The following is a 21,808-nucleotide window of genomic DNA, read 5'->3' on the forward strand; positions in this document are numbered from 1 at the left end:
AATGGTTTCATTCTTCTTTTTGACCGAATAAACCTCATGAATCTGAAAAATCTCTTCTTCATCCATTTTTGGTCGATTAACATCTTCCTCATTCATAGAGGAATGGATGAGTTCTTCCATCTTTTTGATTTCATAGGCTATTCGATGGGTCTCAGTTTCAATAATTGCCCTCTTTCCACTGAGTAGCTTCAATCTTCTTTCTTTGAACATAAACTGAGCTTTGTATTGATTGACTAAAGCACTAATTTCATCTTTAGAAAATTCAAGAAAATATTGTACAAATACTTCATCAATGATTTCTTTTTCCAATTTTATAGCTTCCTCCCATTTATCTAATAGAATAGTGTAAAAAGAATCTAAGATATCCTTTTCTAGATCATGTGGATATCTACTATAATGACACAAATGAGTGATTACCTCTTCAATGACTTGCTTCTTCTCATCTTTAGTGAAGGAATCAAAATGCTCTTTGACATTGTCAAACCTGTTCCTCCTTAATGTCTTCATTGTTCTTTCAAAATGGGTATCAGGCTTGTAAGATGATATATCAATAGGCATAGTTGCCTTTGACACTTCCTTTACTATCTTTTTTACTCTACCAATAGCTTTCATCTTCTTAGGTTCTTCTTCAGTATTAGTACCCTCAGATTCATCTTGGAGGATAAGTTTCCGGTTTCTCTTCTTTGGTACATTCTCCTTCTTTATATAGAATTTAGGTGCCGATTCCTTTTTGGTTTGGGTACTCCGAGTCACCCTTGTATTCTTCATCGCCAGAGGTGCTTCATCAGTTTTCTTTTTCTTTCCTTTCCCACTTGTGGCAGGAGCAATACTGGTTTTGGCTTGTACATCATGGAATACCACAATATCCAGTTTTGCCTTCTTTTTATCTTTAGGAGATGCTAATAGGTTATTAGCATAATCAACCAATAAATCATGGTTTACCTCATAACTCATATCTTCCCTTTCTTCTTTCCTTGGCTCAATTGCTTGCATCAAACAAAAATTAGTGGTAAATGCTAAACAATGTCTTTTGCAAACTGACTTACCACATCTTCAGGAGATCTCATTCTCATGCTCATCTTCTTCTGAAACTCATTGAAATACTTATTCATAGCAGCAGGGAAAGTGTTCTTTACTACCTTGATGTTGTTCTTGATTTGTGTAGATACCGGTATGTCCTTTGACAATTCAATATCACCTATTCCCGGTAGCAAATTTTGAAAATAAAAGAATAACCCAACCAACAGTTGTCCATACTTGAACTTTAGACTGCTATCCTTTTTGATAGATTGCAAATTTAGAAATAGTTGTCTCCTAATAGCCTCACAGAGATCATAATCTTCATTTTCAACTATCATCTTGTAAGCTGTATGAATTGCTCCAGATGGAACACTATTTAGTTTACTGGAGTAAAATACCCAGTAGCTTATCACCATTGCTTCCAATTTCACCGTTGGGTCTCTGATATTGTTAACAGAAAAAGAATGCTTATAAGATGTTGAACCGATTAGTGAAAATATCCTCTTTTGAAATTCATCTCAGCTCAGGTACTTCACTGTTTGAGAAATAACCAGTTATAGCTTGAATGGCTTCCTTGGTAATTGCATGAGTTCTCTCTAAGTATATGTTCTCACCATGAACCTGACTCAAAATAATTCTGATATGCTCTTCCTCAAAATCTTCTAGAAAATAAGTAGCGTTGTGAAAACCTTTCTCGAAAACCCTAGCATACTATGTTTGAATCTTTCCATTCTCATCACAGAGGGATTCTAGTTGAGTGTAAATGTATAGTGATCCTAGATCCTCTATCTTACAATCAATATAACTTGACAAATCTCCTTTCACTAAAACTCCACTCGGAACTTGTGATAATACGTTATACAACACAATTTGTTCTGCCTCTACAACTTCCATTGGCTTAGATGTAATCATTAACCTTTCTATAGTCTTTGATGATGATGCCATTGTAGATGAACAAGATTCAAAGGAGGATTTTCAAAGAAATACCTTATATCATGTACATGTTGCCCCATTTACCAGTTGAATGCCCAAGTGCACACCAGTTTGATCTTCTGCAACCTTCAAATTGGCTTGATTGCAAATGACAATGCAACTTCGACAATTATCAACCAACAAACTCTTTTAGCTCAGCAAGCACTCCAAATTTCTTTCTCAAATGCGTTAGGGTAAAAATGACAAAGGAAAAACTCACTTTTATCCTTTTTACCTACTGCATTAAATGCTCGCCTGTTAGGGTTACAAACCCTAATTTCACCGCTCAAGGAGAAAACAAGTTGATAACATATTGACCAAAGGTTATCAAAATTTCATTCTTCAAAATTCTCTCACCGCTCATCCATCTCAAGGGGTTCGAAGGTGGATTTACCGTTACGCTCCCCTTAGCCATATTTAAAAGGCTTAATTCACTGGTGCAGTGCTCTCTTCACTGGGTGAAGGAACAGTTTCTTCTCCAAGTGAGTCATCGCTTTTCTTCTTCCATATCCAATTCATTTCCTCTTTGGTTTCTTCAACATTAATTTTCTGCTTCCCTTTCTGATCCTTAGAAGAATTGATGGGTTTGCTATTTCTGGATCTATAGAATTTTGCTAAGTGCCTTGGTTTGTTACAGTGATAGCAGGCCATACCAGATGATTTCCAGGGTTCTGCATTTCCTCTCCCAGTTCTTCATCTACAGTTCATAGCCACATGACCAAAGTTATTACAGATGGTACAAATGACATTTGTTACCTTTTCCATCTCAAATGGACTAAACCGGTTGCCATAGGGTCTTTGCCAGTTCATGTTGACCCAGTTGTCAAAATTCCTCATCCAGTTGCCATTTGGTCTTGGATGCATATGTGGTACAGGATTATTTGCTCTATATCTGCACTCAATAGATCTATGTCCATACATTCTACATGTGAAGCAATGAACTTAAAATTTTTTGGACACATACCTAGCATTAGTATTGTAGCTTGCATTTCTGTTAGGTTTGTCTTTACAAACATTTGCAGTGTGACCAAGTTTATGGAAAACAAAACAAACATGTTTAAAGACCTTCTTATTGGTAGACTTCTTGATCTTAGGAGCAAATTTGTTCTTAAGAGTGTTGCTCTTAGTACCAGAGGATTCACCTTTTTCAGTTGTATGAAAACCAAGTCCAGAGGTATCACCTTTCATCCTTTGAGATTGAATTTGTTCTTCAAGCAAGGTAGAACTCTTGTTGAACTTTTCCAATTTACCATTAGCTTCGGTAAGCCATTTGGTGAGATCTTCATTATACTTTGACAGGTTCTCTCTCAGAGATGATGCTAATTCAAGATCTAGCTATAAGTTCTCCTTCTCTTCTCTTTCAGCATTCAAATGCTCATCCAAGGTAGAATTTTATCGCTTGATCTTGGCGATCTCTTTATTTTTTTCCTTGATAAGATCTTCAATAGCTCTTCTGGCTTCCAGTTCCTGACGCATACGGATAGTAAGACCTTCTAGCTCTCTCCTCAAATTTAGCTTTTCACCATTTAACTTTTCAACTTCATTGGATAAGGCATCAATATTGGTCTCATCTGAAGAACTATTGTCAGATATCTCTAATAGTTGTTCAGTTATCTCTCTCCTTTTGACTTGTGAAGCTTTCAGTTTGACCCTAAGGGTTTCAAGCTCATTTCTGCTAGCTTCTAGCTCTCTATCCATCTCAAAGTAGCTTATGTCCCCCATGGTGGTTTCAAGGTTCCCTTGTAAGCAATTAGGCTTCAAAGAAGTTAGGCTCTGATACCAATTGATGGACATGAAAATAACTGAGAGGGAGGGTGAATCAGTGACACCAAAAATAAAACCACTTCAAACACTAACTGATAGATGAACTTAATAAAACTTTTAAACACAATGCATGTAATCCAAAATGATATAACATCCACAATAAGTAAAACAACCACCATAACACAAGTGTTTGTACGTGGAAAACCCAAATAGGTAAAAACCACAGTGAGATGGAACTCACAAGTTAACTATCTGCAGTAATAGATAACTGACCGGTTAGGGTCTACAAAGTGCTCTGCTAGGAGCGAATCTTATTAGAGATCCCAAATCTTGATTAGAATCTTGTACCTTGTTAAAGGTAGTACCCTGCTAGGAGTAACCTTGGTGGAGGATTTCTAAACTCAAACTAATGGATCACCTTGTTAGAGGATTTGTACAAAGAAGCTTGTTAGAGCTTACCTGGTTAGGGGATTTGAATTCTACTATGATTGTTAGAAAACAATAGTATTGGTTTGACTTGTCTGAGTAGCACAATACTTTCTTGATCAGATCCTTCTAAACATATTCGACACTGCTCTTCTGCATACTCTGCAACTTAACTCTTTTGAATTTCGCACACAACACATCACTTTCACTTATATAAAATAATTCATTGTAATGCCAATATATAGACATTAAGATTTCATGTCGGCCCAAAGAAATTATAACACAATTTCCTAGGTGCAGTCTATCTGGGAAAATGATCATAACTCATCACAAAAATACTGCCAAAATTTGTCGATGGGATAACTCATCACAATTTGTGGTAACTCATCACAAAATCAACAAATACCAGTTGGAACAATCAATACCAGTTAGAGTTAAATATATGAATTGTTATCCTTGAATCTTCTGATATAATCTCTGCTTGATCTTCATGTGATGCCAACTAATGTGTATCCATTGGTTGTCTTCTATGTAAATATCGGTTGTCACAAAGTACTAGTTAGAGATAAACCTCTAAGTCTAACCTCTAGCATACCGGTTGTAGAATAAACAACTTGAAGTTATACTGGTAGACAATATAAACATATGTGTGTGTATGTGTTTCATCAATGACAACATATGATGAATATATTACAATCATCATCAAGCAAACATCATTACCAATTCATAATGGAATAATGTTGTTGTGATAATTTTTCTTGGTGGAATTTTTTCACGCCTCCCAATTCTTGCTATTCTAGAGGCTTTGCTTGTTTCTGGTTAGGCCTCCTACTATGTGTTCTGGGTATGATTTCGTGCTCTATCAGAATTGTGCATTTCATGGGGGGGCGACAATAATAGGATGGAACCCACCTCTTTTGAAAATTAGAAAAGGAATACTGAGGTTTGGAATGAGATTTCGGATGGAGGCTTGGTAGCGTATATGGAAAGGTTGAAGGGGATTTTGCCAAGGGCCACTGAAGAATTTGTGAATGAATGGGATAATGGTATCCTTAAGGTCTATGGTGCTAAATTTAGGATCAATGAAGATTTTATCACTGAAATTATTGGTATGCAGATGAAGGGAAGGAATTTTTATAGAGAATGAAAATCTGTTGAAGAAGCTATCTCCACTTTCTTCGACAAGTTGAAGGAGCCAAATAGGGTTGAGAAGATGGTTGATGGCAACTACAACTAGAAGTATCTTCAGATGCCTTGGGACAATGTGGTAGAGGTTATCATGTGATGCATCACTCTTGATGGTTGGCATGTGAGCATTTTTTCCTACCACTTTGTCATTTTGAATCACTTCAGGCATGATAGAAAAATTTCCATTCTGTTTTATCTTCTATCTTCTTTAAAGCATAGTTTGGAGAAACATGTTGAGAGTGTGGATAATCTGGTCCTCCATGAGCACCTTGTTTAACTTATTATAGATTATGTGAAGGCCCATAAAGTCAAGCCATCCCCTGTTTTGAAAACCCATGTCTCTTCTTCCAAACTGGAGGTTCAGGTGGTTTCTGACATGATCTTGGAAGGGGAAGATAGTGGGTTTGCCAAGGACTAGCAGGATCAAGATTTGTCTAACGATCCTGAGTATTGTCCACCTACTGGTGAGGGCCCCATTCCAAATATTATCCCTGGAATAAGTAGTAGTAGGCACAACAAGCACCCTAGGTGGGCTACTAGCAAATATAAAAATATGGGGACCAAGCCTACTGACTTTGTCTCTCCCAAATCAAAGAAGCCCAAATCTGGAAAAGGGGGGGCCAATATAGATAGTGAACATGAGATTAAGATTGAGATCCCCATTGACATTGAACCTGGGAAATAGGGGAGGATTGTCATTGACCCAGATCTGGATGATTATATTTTCTTTGTGGCCAACAGTCAGTTGGATTGTCTCCAGAAGACGAGCATGGAGATTGAAGTGCTAAAAGAGGGCATAAAGGGGTATTGCGGATACCTTTACGGACAACCCTGGGCTAGATAAAATGAAGAAAATCCTCCAGTTGACCTAGAAAGTTAGTGAGGAAATCGAAAAGATGAAATCAAATCATGAAAGAAGAATATGGAATTTGGAGATGAGTGTGGAAGAAATTAAAGTAAGTTTGAAAAATCTAGTTGAGATTAGCAAGGCTGCCATGAATAATAGTTCAGAAGGCTTGATGAGGGTCAATAATATGATTTCAAACTATAGGGTTGATCCCATTGCTAGTGTGACTCCTTCAGATTCCAAGAAGAAAAAGAAAGTGAAGGGTGTAGGTGGTCAGATTTCTCAGCCCCATACTATGACAGGTCCATGTACCCATACCGGGAGCAAGAACCAGGAGAAAGGTAGCTCCATATTTATCATGGGTGAGTTGGAGGATATTATCAAGAAAGTCATTCAGAAGAATGCAAATTTGTTGCATTCTTATTAGTAGGTTTCTGGTCTTAGTATTTTTTGTGTTTTAGGATGTTTGTGGGCTTGGCCCATGTTGGTTTAGCTTTTGCTACTGGCTATGGTCTTTGATGCTTATTTTCTGGATATTGTAAAACTTTTGGGTTTCGGGTCCCTTTAAAACCCGTTTACCTTAATCAAAAAACAACTCCAAATTTACCAACCAATCTATTAAATTCGCTAGCATTTAATCATGATGTGTTGATAGGTAGAATATGATGGTATGATGAAAGAATAAGTATCCGGTAGAATACTGAGAGGGGGGGGGATGAATCAGTATATTGAAAAACTGATACAAAGTTCCCAAACTCAAACTCAGTCAAACAAAGTAAACATATCTGAGTCAAGATCAATATTCATAAGAATACTTGACATCAACCAGTTTAACTGTTATGACAACTTTAATAGTAAACAACTTCAATCTTGTAAACATCAACAATGCTTAATCATAACTCAACATATTCATCTCTCAATGCTTCTACTTGACATACCTTATCAGAAGTTAACCAAATCAACAAATAAGATCACAACCACAAAAGCATTCACCACTTGACACAAATGTTTATACGTGGAAAACCCAAATAGGTAAAAACCACAGTGAGATGAGATTCACAAGGATAGCTATTTGAACCCTTCTAAAGTTCACCTTGTTAGGAGCCAAGCTTGTTAAAGCTTTACAATAAGTCCTATTAAGAACTAATTCCAATTAGGAATCACCCGGTTAAGGGATTTACAAATATGCCTTGATGAAAAGCACAATACCCTGTTAGGAGTAACCTCGCTGGAGGATTTAAGAATCCAAGCTAATGGACCACCTTATTAGCTGATTTAATGAGTAACCAATCTTGTTAGAGCTTATTCGGTTAAGGGATTTCATTTTTGCTGTAATTGTTAGAAAACAACATGTTTTCTTGATCTGTCTGACTAGCACTGCATTTGATTGATCAGATCCTTCTAAGCTTCATTCTTCCTTCACTCAAAGTGCAAATCCATTCACTGGTTAGGCAAATATATACTCAATAGGTTTCTATCAATCTTGCCAACAAACTTTACAAACAACTTCATCAACCTTAAATACAAATCAATTAGGTTGGTAACACAACAAAAACCTAATTCTCGTCATCGAGATTACAAACCAGTCGATACAATCTTGACCGTTAGAAATCATGACAATCTCTTGATATTCTTCAAGAAAATTCCAACCGCTCCATGATCACTACTTCATCGGACTTTGTAACTCATCACGCGTTGTGCATTAGATGTAATCCCCTTTTCTCCTTCCCTAGACAAAAAAAAAATGTGCCAAAACAATTTGAACATATCCTCATACAATGATCATACGTGTCTCCATCATTACCACTTATCAAATAATAAACCAAAAAACTTGATTAGTTAGGGTTTAACAACTGATAGGTTTTACCGGTCACATTACATAGAAAGGTTTAACCTTTTACACTGGTTCACCAGTTCAACTCACAAACTTTACATACCGGTTTACAACATCTTCCACAAAGCTCTTCTAACCGGTTACTAGAAAACAACAATATCAACAATAACATGAATACCATTACCAGTTCAATTGACATCAATGACAACATATCATTAATGCAATCTCTATGCAAAATGCCAACAAACTCAAAATTCCAACAAAATACGCATGTACAATAATACTGAGCTTAGTAGGATATCCATGTAGAATAATAGTGGGAAAGTTAGAACAAGAAGTCCTTGAAAATAATTATAATGTATGTTTACAAATCTTAAATTTATTTTTATTTAATTTATTTTATTCATATTAAGTAACAATTATATTAATATCTACATTTAAACCTAGGAATTTTTATACTAAATCACAACACTAGTTTGTTAATTGGATACACTTTGTTTGTTGGTACCAATTTTGTAATTTTTACTAGGTCTTGTGAGAAAATCTTGTATTTCCTCTTGAAAATTTTCTGCAAAGATTAATTGGAATGGTTTTTAATTATCCGCCTAACATAAATTCCAAATTAATTTAGAGCGTTACAATTCATTATAGCATCAATTGTCTATATATTATGTCTATTCTCCTTTCAAAATTTTTATTTCTAAATTCAAATAGCAAAATAGTTTTGCTAAATTTTGCAGAACTATGCTACAATGCAACCTTGTTATATATAGTAGAATACATAAGTGGTGTCTCTAAATACTAAGACACAATAACCACAAAAATTATACCAAATTTGCCTTTAAATAACTCTTAAGAAAATACATGAATTAATAATTTGAAATATAATATTTTAATTTTTTTTTGGCTAATATCACATGGCATAACATGAAACCCATGCACAATTTCACTTTAAGAGAAATAACTCCAAATGTTTCTAATCTCAATCGCTTATTCAACATCCTAGCATCATGTAATAGATTATCCATTGGGATGGAGCGCGTGCAAGGGGAAGGGGCGGCTAGGGCTATGGGAGATTCTACAGTAGAGGAGGACCAAGGCAACCCGGATGGTGGGCAGGATGTCGTGGGATCCATCATGATCCTGTTGCCGTCCCTTTCCCCCTTTCCATACTTAGTGCCTTGGTGGAGTAGTTGGGTGTTTCAGACTGAAGAGGGTGTTGTGAGGGTTTGGGGGAAATGGTCTTTTCTTGCCATGCTTTGCCTGTCGTAGGCCAAAAATCATTTAGCCATTTGGTGGACTGTGGTGATGATGGCTACCCACGGTGTTTCTGGGCTTCCCTGCAATTAAGTGTCCTAGGGTGATCTTGAGGTTGGGGAAGCCCCTTTTTGTTCTTGTTCCCTCCTCCTTCTTGAGGTTTGGGCTTCTAATGTTTTGGGCCTTAGCCTTTTTTCATCCACTGCTGCTCTTTTTTTTGCCAAGGAGGAGATGTTCTTTCTGGAACCCTGGCTCAAGGCCTTGAGGGTGGGAGTGTTTTATGCTCCCTCAATCTTTGCTGAAGATCTATTGAGGGGCTATCCTCTTCAGCCTAGTCTTTGTTTGCAGATTCTATTGGTACACCCTCTCTATGCTGCTTGGGTTTTCTTCAGCTTGCCTTATTGAGGTGGCCCCTCCTTATTCTGAGACGAAGAAGGATGATGCTAAAAACAACTTCTCTCCTATAGAGGTGGAGTTGAGTGCTGCCATGGAGGTTTGGTGGTGTTGGCAGATGGCTGGTGTTCTCCTTTTTCTAGACTACTGGGGTTCTAGAGGAGATCTTTCTCCTAAATCTTTAGGTTATGGGGGTCTACAAAACCCTTTGTTCTAGCTAAGTGTAATGGGTTTTTTATTAAGTTGTTGGACTTTGTTCTGTAGTTGGAAGTTGTTCTTCTTGCTGGCTTCCTGGTGGTTATGAGTGCCACGGCTAAACCCATCTCATCAGGCTGTGGGAGCCTAGTTTTTCTTGAGATAGGTGATTTTCTGGTTAATGAATCCATGCTTTCAAGCTCTCTTCTATCTTCTCCTATAGAGGTGGAGCTTTTGATGTTGTTTGTCTGCTTGGATGTTGTTATTTTAAGGCCTCTGTTTCAGTCCAAGATAGTTGAGGGAGCCACTTCAAAACCCTTTTTTGTGGGTCTAGGAACCATCTCAAAATCGAGGTCTAAGGTTAGGGAAGCCTTTCAAAATCCCCTTGTTTCTTTTTAGCATGTTTTGTCTTTTATGTTTAATCTTGTCTGGTTGGAAGCTAATAGTTTTCAAGGGCCCAGTTTAGACAGTGATTGTTTTTTGTTATGGGCTAGGCTAGTCTTTTTCTGTTTGCAGTCTTTGTCTCAGGTTAAGGGAGATGAGAACATCCCTGTTGTTTGGCTGAGGGTTCCTGTTAGCCCTCGTCATCATTTCTTAAGATTTAGGCTGTAACCGTTTCGGTGTGGCCAACATTTTTTGTCTTGATCATATCTTTAGTGTCTAGCTGGCTTTTTTTGCCTGTGGCAGTGCTAGTGTCCAACTAGCTTTTGTCAACACAACGATTTTGGGCCCTCTAGTTTTTATGGTTTGATTTCTGTGGCAATGTTGTTCTGTGGGTTCCAGATCTTGGTAAAATCTAAGTGTTTTGGGTCCCTTCAAAACCTGTTGTAAGGGGTTTTAAGTCCCCTCAAAACCTGTTCTCCCATAATAAAAAACATGAAACCCATACACTTTAGAATTGACCCAAGATAAAAAGATATAGATCTCAAGATAGAGAATGAATGTATCCACGGTGATGTGGATTAATAATTGGGAATGCATGCAAAAATGTGTAAACAAAGTCATGATAATGTTGAATATGTAGAAATATGAAGATAACATTATACAAAAGTTAAATAAAAATTCTAAAAGGAACCAAATTTAATACAAGAATGTCTCATTTGTCATTATATTAAATTATTCCATAAAAATATGATGAGAACTAATGTTATGAAAACTTCACCATTAAATTACATAGAATCAAATTTAATAATGTTATGCCTTTTTTTCTTTTTGTGGTCTTGGTGGTCTCATTGCTTGTGAGTTCCCTTTTCGGCCCTCTCTTAGTTTAATCTATTGAGAACTTACATAAAATCAAATTATTGAACTTACTATTATAAAAAAAGTAAAATAAAACAATCTATACATTATTTTGTATTTAAATTTTTTTCTTTAAATGAAATTTTAAGAACAAATTTGAGAAAGGTATGAAAAGCCATTTTCATTTGAACTATTTTATTTTACATTTTTAATGTTAGAGTTTAAAGATGATTGTATAATCATATTTTAACATTTTTATTATAAAATAAGTTTAAATTTTTAGAAAGATAAATATCATATTGAAAAGAAATTTTAATCAAACTATCGAAATCTATATAAAAAAATCAAATATATATTTAATTTGTATATAATTTTTTTGAAATAAAATATCTTCTAATATTTGAAGGCAGCTTTATGTGAAAAACCATAGCCAATTTTTTTTAATAAACAAGATCAGCATCAAATCTAAACATCATATTTAAATTGGTAGTAAATAATAATTATTAAAATAACAATTAAGTTAAAAATAAATAAAAGATATTGTGAAGTGATTTAAATTGGTTATTATTTTAATAAACAATACATTCCTTTACAAATATGCTGTCCTAAACTGTTAAAATTCCATTACACTCTACTTATTATCATTATAAAATGCATCTAAACATTAATTAACTAAAACTTTTCAACACTTTCAAATGATTTAAATTACTTATTATTTTAGTAAAATTTGCATTCTTCTAGAGAGACGTTGCCTTTCCATTTTATATATACAGATGGAGTGCTCTTTATTATTGCCCATGTTAAATTATATGGCATTGGAAATGTTTCCAGGTCTTGTAGAAGATTTAGGGCTTCAATGCCTGGTAAGGGTTCCATACAAGTTCCACAACCATCTTAGGGCCGTCTGCAAGAGCTGGAATGCTGTGCTGAGCAGCGCCCACTTCTGTAAAGAGCGACAGCGCCATAACGAGTGCGAGGAGGGAATAGCTTTCCTTCACAAACGCCCAGGAGATGATTTGGAGCATATTATTGAAGCAATTGTTTACTACCCACTTGAGCACTGGTGGGAAAAATTGCCAAGAATCCCTAAAGAATTTAAACTACAATACACACACTATCATCGCTGTGTATACGTTAGTTCAAAACGTCTACTGGTTATAATGGGGCTTTACAATAAATCTGACAACACAGAAATTGTTTTGATATTTGACTTCTCATCTCGCAGATGGCGGCTGGGCCCCGACGTACCTAGTCGACGCTGCTCTTTTGCATGTGCAGCGTCACCATCTCCAGAAGGTCTTGTGTATATTGGCGGCGGCCTTAATAGAGCTTATGAGAAGGGCCTCAGTCCCCATCTGGTGGAATCTTATGTTCTTAATTTAGATCAAAACAAGTGGTATATTCTTCCTCGCATGAATGCTGATCGACCTCAAGTACGTTGTTATGGTGCTTTTGTTGATGGCAAGTTTTACGTAGTGCCTGATCATGGGCTGAGTGCACAAATTTATGATCCTCGTACACACTTATGGAGAACTATAAATATCCAGGGTCGTTGTCCATATGTTAAGGAATTTGATAATCACTTTATAGCTGTTTCTGGGAGGTTTTATCGCATTGCCTGGAAAAAGGGATGGGTAAGCGTGGAGGAATTTGATATTGCAAACAATACATCAACTATAATAGGAAGATTTGTTCAGATGTTTTCTGTTCATCTCTGTGCTGTTAGATGGCGTGATTACATTTTTGTATGTGCCATGGACATCGACGAGTATATTGCTGATTATTATTTTTTTCATGTTGAGAAAAAGAGATGGACTTGCGTTCAGATGCCCAGAGGGTTTCCAACTGGTTGTTATATCCATGAATTAGCTGCTGTGCAAATTTAATACAACTGGTTTGCTCAAAGGGTATAAGCTCAAGGATTTCTATGACGTGATTTTATATCATTATTAAAGAATTATCCATACCAATTGACTTTTATATCATTTCAGAAAATACCAATGTAGGGATTTTATCTATTCTCTTATTATCCATACGCTTTACACTTTTGACATTTAAAAGGTAAATTAAAAAATAGAATCTTCTTGTCTCATACCAATTGTCACAAATAAATAGTTCATAAAATGTAATTATTTGAAGTTGCTCATGATGAAATGAAACTCTCTTGATTTTGATGTTGGGAAAACTTTTTTTAATTAAATAAAAAAGAGAGATTTAATTTGAAAATAAATGAATTATGAGTTAGATCCAATTTGGGCTATGAAAAAATACAATATCTAGAGAAAATAGGGGGGCTTTTAAGAGGGGGTGACAAAAAAGGAGTTTAGGGCAATATTTTTTAGTATGCCATGAACACACGTGCTATAACCCAGGTTCACTTAGTGAAGCCCCCATGGCCCATGTAGTATTGAAAGAATGTCTATCATGTTAAAATGTTTACCTTGTGCATTATAGGTTATAGGGGGGTTACCTAATAGCTACTATCCAAAAATAATATTGTAAAAAAAATTAATTATTAGGGCATATTTTGTAAACCAACATGTTTTGAGGTATATAAAGGTTTAGATGTTTTATAATAAATTCTTTGTGCACAAAGGTCATTGATTCTTTTGCTTGCCGCATTATATAATGGTGTCAATGAGAGCTAGGAAGCTTCAAATGTATTTATTTTTCTTATTACTTTCTTGCCTATAAATAGAAGGTTTGGGATGGAGTCATTCATCACTTGTTGATCATTTTGTTCTCATTGATTGTGAATTGAATCTTTAAAACTTAAAATATAATTATTATATCTAATTATATATACAATAAATAATGTACAAACTCTAAACATGATGAAGTGGATAAAATAAAACACCCATGTGAGTAGTTTGATGTAAGAATACATTAAATAGGAAGTTTACATAAAAATATCAAGATTTAGAGCTATAGAGAATCATCCCAATTTTGATACTATGATCAGTTGTAGAAAACCCTCATGAGGTGCCTAAATTTGAGATTCTTGTCGGTATGGTAGTTATAATAGAATCTATGATGCATAAGAGGTGAAAGAGATGTGAGATTTCTTTTTTTTATCTTGGTCTCTTGATTATTAACTATTAGGTATTAAATTTCTGCTAGTAACTCAATTTTGATTATTGGATTTAAAATTGACTTGATGGTTTTTTATTTGTAATACCATGATAATTAACTCTACTAAACTCTTATATAAAATATACCAAAAAAATAATATTTGAACTAATTATAATGTTTTTTATTCCCTTCCAAACCCCTTAAAATGTTACCTCAACTTCTACCATGATATTTTTCAAACAATCGTTCAAAAACACTTATAATTCTCCTCATAAATCCCTATAATTAACTTGAAAACCTCTTAGAATTCAAAATGTGACAAATGTATCAACCTAGAATTCACAATAAAAGACACAAAATAAAGTCAAACTCATTACGTGGAAATGGTAGAAGATATATTGAATAAAGAGCAAGAGTATCCATTGATTATATTTGATAAATTCATCATTTTTTATAATTTATTCTCAAAGTTTTCAAACAGATTTGTCCAATAGCGTACTTCCATCTCTATCTGACTCCATAGTTTGAAATTGGTCAACTATACATGATAAAAATGCTAATGGTATAGTAATATCGATATAATAGGGCCCACGTGAATGTTCATGTCAATGCTATTATTTCAATAATGTCATTCCAACGATTTATTTAAATCCGTTTAAGTTGGCACGTTACGTCGCTTTATGTTTCTAGTATTAATGTCGTACAGTTTAAACTATACCCTGCGGATGTTTTCTTGTCCCAGAAACAAAAGATTTTGTCTCCAAATCTCTTGAGGCCATGTTTTTGAGTGGAAGATCTGGCTAAAGAAAACGATGGCAAAACGTTGAAATGGAAGGCCACGGCAATCGTTTCATATATTTTTCCCGTGAATAAATCTAGTTTTTTAAGAGATTTGTGGGGATTCTGCGTGAAGAAGTGACAACTGATTGTGTAGAAGTTGCAAGATTTTGTTGCGTGGTCATCTTCAAATGAAAGGAGTTTAATGTCCGGCAGCATTCGGATTACATTGAAAAATGTGAGATTTTCAGGCAACAGCAGCTCTAGTGGCGATTCAAACGCAAACGCTATTATCAGTATTCCTATGTGCGTCTCCAACCCTATGCACTATAATGGCTTAAATTGAGTAAATGAAAGGCTTTAAATTAAAAAGATGTTTCTTTTCATAAATCAAATCACTTACAAATATTTAGAAACAAAAAAGAAGAGAAAAGAGGGAGAAATAAAGTTCACTTACAAATATTTAGAAACAAAAAAGAAGAGAAAAGAGGGAGAAATAAGGATCGTATTTCAAATATTATTCAAATTTGAAACTTTGAATTCTCACAACACATTAAAGAAAAAACATAAATCCATGTAGACTGCTCCCAATTCCTATTCTATTAGTAGTAAATTTCATTCAATTCCTTTCATAAATGGCTTCCCAATTCAAAATACAATTTTCATGTGTAACGGGGTTTTATGTATTCCGACCCTACAAAACTGGTCCTAAGTATGAAATGAGCCATTTTTTCCTTTTGAAACTCAATTCTCATTTTCCTTTCTGAAATAAAATAATTTTTTAATTTCCAAATACATAAATTTAACTCTAATTATGCAATGCTTTTAAAATTGAATATACATATGGTACATATTGATTTTCAGAAATTAAATTACCATTTAAAAGTTCTACAAAATTCATTTCCACATTAAAGTCTATAAAAAAAATCAAATTGGCATAAAAATTCGAACACTCTTAAGTGGACATGGAAACACATACTCGACTAAGTACGACAAACAAGGTATGGTGGGAATTGGCTAGTGTGATATCTCCTCACAACCACCATCTAGTATGCTCAAACCTGTGTAGCAAGGTGAAGTCCATATACCAGTAATCACTCAACACATGTCAAGGGCATTTCTGCACATATATAATAGCTAAAGTGCATACAAAATCCTCAAATGAGATCAAACATCATAAACATGAAATAGTTGAAAGGTCATATATGTGCATAATCACCAAAGTAATGACAACATAATAAACACACTATAATAATAATTTAAATGTCTCGTAGAGTGCACCATACACTTGAAAATATAAAATAATAGTGGTATACACAATCTACAATAATCATGTACAAGTATCGATATACAAATTGAATCTCAAAATAATAAATATAAGAATGCAAACATGAGAGGTGTTAGAACATGCCAAAAATTAAAAAAATTAGATATAAAAGTAAACTAATTATAAAATAAAAAATAACAAGAATCAATAAAAGTAAGCCCAAAAAATAATTTCTCCAATATACACTCACAAAATGCACACTGCATTATAGGAAAATAAAAACAAAAATTAAAGAATAAAATGCCATTGATGAGCTAGTAAGGAAATAATTATCTAGCTAGTTAACAATGAAGGAAATATTGAATAATGATATGATGAATGCTAGTAGATTATTATTTTAGAGATTTGTTTATGGTCATGTGAAGACGACAAAATTTGGAAGTCTAACAAGGGTGTTGTATGAAATCTTTGACAATTTTAGTCTACTAGAAATATCTAGGTTTTAAACATTCCTTTACTATTATGCCAAGATGAAAAACCGTAAAAGTTTGACAAAAGGGAAAATAATTAAAATAAAGCGCATTAAAAAGGAAAAGAAAAAAATCTCTAAAATAGACAAAGAAAGAAACCAAAGAAATTTAGTACACATTTTACTAAGAAAAACTAGGACATGTATGCAGGGCATAACACACATTTCTTCCATTAGATCATTTACATCCTTTAATCCCTTTGCAGAAACTACCTTGCATTGTGGTTGCTCCAAATAGTGTGTAATGACTCTTTTTTGAGTTATGGCCTACCATGTGGCACCTTTGGTGGTAGACAATCTAATCCTATCCTTAGTGGCTAGCACATCTATCTATGTAAAGAATAAAATTATTTAACATTGTGTTTATATGGGAAGGTGGTACATGCTTATGTTGACTCCCCTCGAAGGGAATTCTATAATGACTATTCAATACATGTTCTTCTATTCATAATATAAGTCAAAGTTAGAATATAATATGTTGTTTGCTATACCATTAGATAAATAAGGGATTCTACATAGATGTTAGAGATCTATTTAAAAATAATTCTTTTTAGTTAGTTTCTATATGCTATACAAAATACTAACAAATGTCATGGTATTTTTCTCTAGTTGATTGTTGTAGTGGCTCATCTAGTTATATGTGTGTGTTGGGGGCTACCTTTTCTACATGATTAAATTCCTCGAGTCTCTCTCTTAATTTCAATGGATTCATATAGTTCTAATTAATTAAAAGTGGGATAGGCCCGTACCTTTACTTATCCACCAAAAAGTGCAACCTAGGGTGCATGAGAAGTGCACACTTAGTAATAAGAGTGCAAAAATAGAAAACATCAAAAGATCACAAAACACAAAAAAGACCAAAGATATTACCAACAATAGAACTACAAAGAACTACACCACAACTAGTGAATCACAATAGACACAAAGAGATGGACTACTAGTCAGTGGCATTACTTTCTTGCCAAATCCTTTCATAAACTAAAGACTTTTTCAAAAACAAATTCTTTTGTTGGAATATTAGCATAGATTGGGTTACTTGAATCAAGAGTATCTTTAACCACAAACATAGGGGGCTCCATAGAAGTAGAAGGGGAAAGTGCATGTCTTTTCTATTTGGCTTTCCTATGGTTGATCTCCTCTGATATAGCCTTTAGGGAGGACAAATTTTTGAGGACCGTCTCTTGGATTTGATTGTACATTTCCTCAAATTTTCCTTTCAAGATCTCTTGTTTTTCCTTTAAGTCCAAAACCATCCTATCCTCATTCTTCTGCAAGATCTTTTTTGAGTGCTCGTTTATCTTCTCTTCCACTTTCTCCTAATTCTCTAGTTTCTCGATCATATTACTCGCCACTTTCCAAACACATTCATCTTGCAAGTAAATGACCCATTTATCTTCTCTAGCCCATGCCTCCATCATGGCGTGAAGTCTATCCATTTTCCTGATGGCCACATCAAACTATGAAAGAAGGCATTTGATAATCAATTCCTATCATTCCATATTCTCTTCGAGCTTTAAGATAATGGTCTCTAAATTAAAAGGCCTCTTTTCATGGTCAAGAACCTCTAGGTTATTATAAATAGGGCTCTTTTCATGGTCAAGAACCTCTAGGTTATTATAAATAGGGCTCTTTTCATGGTCAAGAACCTCTAGGTTATTATAAATAGGGCTATTTTCATGGGCAACCTCCTTAGAAGACTCTAGGGACCATTTAGATTCCAAATCCTAGGAAGACTTTCAGCCCTCCACCTTCTTAGGGGGTGGAGTAGAGCGCTTCTGCTTTACTTCTCTTAAGGGATTAAAATAGGTGGGGAAATGCTTTGGTTTAAAAGATGAACCAATAGAGGTATTCTTAGTCATGGGGCCCCTACAAATCTCAACCACAAAATTTGGGTATGGAAAAGGGTTATGAAGAATTGGTAGGGACCCATCGAGAGGGGTTAAAGGAAGTTTAAAATTATAAAGCCTAAGAATCAAACCCTAATGAATGAAGGGGTAGAGATATTTTTTCCTTTTGAGATAAAGAAGAGAAAACCCAGTAAGAAAATTTCATCTAGATACCATACCTAAGTTAGTTTATCATAGGGAAAATTTGGGTGCGGAATATTTTGAAGCACCTACCCAAAGTGAAATATTTCACTAACAACGAGGCCGCATCTTTCTACTGTTTGTGGAGATCCTCTCTATTGTATCCACTTTAAAATCTTGACACTCCTTCAGACACCTTGAAGAAATGTTTTAATTCCTCCTTATAAGATCCCTTGGGATTCTTCGGCAATGTTATATCATCTTGTGGAAACCCAGTAGTGGTGGCAATAAAGTTCGGAGTGACTTTGAAGACAACCTTACCAATCTTCACTTCTCCTTTTTTCCAAGAATGAGAAAAGTTCTTGGACAGCTCTACGTCGCAAACCTAGATACCATTAACTATCTTCTACCAAAGCTTCAACTTTCTTTTGAACTATTCACAAGTATCTAGTTCTGTTTGAATTAAATTATACCCCCATTTCAAGAAAAAAGAGCTTTGAAGAAAACAACAAGTAAGAAGTGTGAAAACCCATAGTTTGAAAATAACAACACTTTCAAGGAAGAAGGACAGTGGCATTGCTTTTTAAGAAGTACATCTGACACCTTAGTAGAAAATGACTAGCCAAAAAGGCAACTAAAAGGGTGATAAAGTTGATTTTTGAATTATGCTCCATCATTAACCTTTTTGACCTCAAAGATTTCCACATGAACCAAATCTAGTAAATCATTGATATTTCCCATATTTTTAAATCCTTGGAAAATGGATATATAGATGCCACCCTATCTGCAACTTTGTTGCCTTCCCTTCTTGTGTGACACAAGTTGACCTAGCCAATTCCTCGAATGATATGATCATACTTCCAATTCAACATTATTTCATTCTTTAGGAAGAGAATTATATTGTTCAAGTAACCTTATATAATTATATTATTGTACTTCCTTTCTTTAATAATTATAATACCATAGTAGACGGCTGCCACTTCCACAAAACTGAACATCTACAAGCCTAAATTGACCACATAAGCTAGCACAAAATTACCCCTATGGTCTCAGACTACACCACCCCCACCCACCCAGCCTAGGCTCCCTTTGGATAAGATATTGAAGTTTAACTTCAACCAACTAGAATAATGGGGGAGGGCATTTGATTGAATTTGTAAATCCTATAGGTGGGGCTTTAAATCTAGCTAAATAGTCAGATAAACCCTAGGGTCTAGCCACCTGCAGTTGGTTTAGATTTTATGCATTCAATTTTCCTCTCTAATCCTTCATTATTAATGATGTTTTGTCTTTGTTTTGACTACATTAAGGAATTGAATATTTTTTTGTCTTTTTCCATCTCTAGAAGTCATGTATTCACTTAATCATGACTCGTAGAGGTATGAAATGATGTTGCAAAATATATTGAATCCTATGTAGAGTTATTGTAGTGTTTCTTTATCTCTTTAATGTATTTTACTTTTTCCCATTACATATTTAACATAATATAGTCCATGTTAGAAATGGTTTTAGTAAAAAAAAATAATTATGATTGAAGTTTTTACTATTGTTTGGGCTATCTACACTCCTCTAAGCTAATTAGATTGAAAAATGGAAGTGTTATTCAACCATTCTTTGATGAATATTCTAAAAAAAAACTTTGAAATTTATTGTTTTTTTTTTTAATCGGTAATTGGCCGAAGCCTAAATAGCTTTTAACTGGAGCTATGAACCAGTGGTGACACAATAGGGGACCTCATCCCCATTACATATCTTTGAATTATTATTATTATTATGTTTTATTAGATTGACCCCAAGCCCCATCCTATGGAAGGCCAAGAGTCACAACTTAGAATTCCACTTCAGATTTCCCTATTGGGAATTGAACCTGGGTCTCCATAGTGAGAACCCAGTGTTTTAACCAGTCAAGCTCAACCCCTTGGACTTGAAAATTTATTGTTGAACATTTATAAACAATGAAAACAATAATTTGTTCTTCTTAGTTTATATTTTATGCTTAGTTCATCTTATATCCAAAAATTAGGTTGAAAACCACACTCTAATGATCATTCATTTAGGATTCATGAGTTGTAAGAGAAGAAGCATTAAGAAAAAATGGTGGTTACTTGATTATTTATTAAAAACCAAAGCTAACAAGTACATAGTAATTATTTATTGTATTTAATATTCAATTATTTTATTATTCAATTTGTGATAACACTTGTTGAAAAATAATATGTTTTATTGAATCAACACAAGCTATTTTTTAATGAAATTTCTATATAATTTAAAATTTTTAAGGATGATAGTTGATTATTTTTTAATATTTTTATTATTATTAATTCATCATATTATTGTTGAAAATTTTACAAGTTGAATAACACACTATGTATTGTTCCCCCCATAGAACTCTTCTTTAAGATTCATAAGTAATATAGGATATAATTTATTCTCTTTCCAAGCTTATAACTTCTATATTATAGAAACAAGGGTCACCCAATTGAGGACTATTTATATTGTATAACTAAAGCTTTTCCTTTTTTGGTTGTTTCAATATATACAATTTTTTACTAAATATTCAAGGTTAGGTTACGATGAGGTTGTATACCAATCAAGTATTAATTTTTTAGAGTTCTGTTTATGGTTATGTAAGGATGGAAAAAATTGAAATTCTAACAAGGGCGTTGCATGAAAAATTTGACAATATAAGTTTCTATAAAATATCAAGGATTTTTAGAAATTCCTTTACTAATATGCCAAGATGAAAAACTCTAAAATTTTGAAAAAAGAAAAAATTCTTAAAATAAAATACAAGAAAAAGGAAAATATCAAAACATAGATCTAAAAAGGAAGAAAGAAACCAAGGAAATTTGTTTTTAATTTTGCTAGGGAAATATAGGGCATGTATGAAGGGCATAACACATATTTCTTCCATTGGATCTTTATTAAATATCAATCCTTTAATCTCTTTATTGAAACTACCTTGCATTATGGAGGATCCAAATAGTGTCTAAATGACTCT

At 34.2% G+C, this 21,808-nt stretch overlaps 1 protein-coding gene across 1 annotated transcript; it reads left to right on the forward strand.

Annotated features, from left to right (window-relative positions):
• The first annotated feature begins 11,944 nt into the window (after positions 1-11,944).
• LOC131028418 (F-box/kelch-repeat protein SKIP20-like) lies at positions 11,945-13,021 on the forward strand. The gene has a single exon (XM_057958681.2). It carries the CDS (start codon positions 11,945-11,947, stop codon positions 13,019-13,021), a length of 1,077 nt encoding a protein of 358 aa, XP_057814664.2.
• The last annotated feature ends 8,787 nt before the right edge of the window (positions 13,022-21,808 follow it).

Source organism: Cryptomeria japonica, chromosome 7, assembly GCF_030272615.1.
Source record: "Cryptomeria japonica chromosome 7, Sugi_1.0, whole genome shotgun sequence".
NCBI classification, from domain to species: domain Eukaryota; kingdom Viridiplantae; phylum Streptophyta; class Pinopsida; order Cupressales; family Cupressaceae; genus Cryptomeria; species Cryptomeria japonica.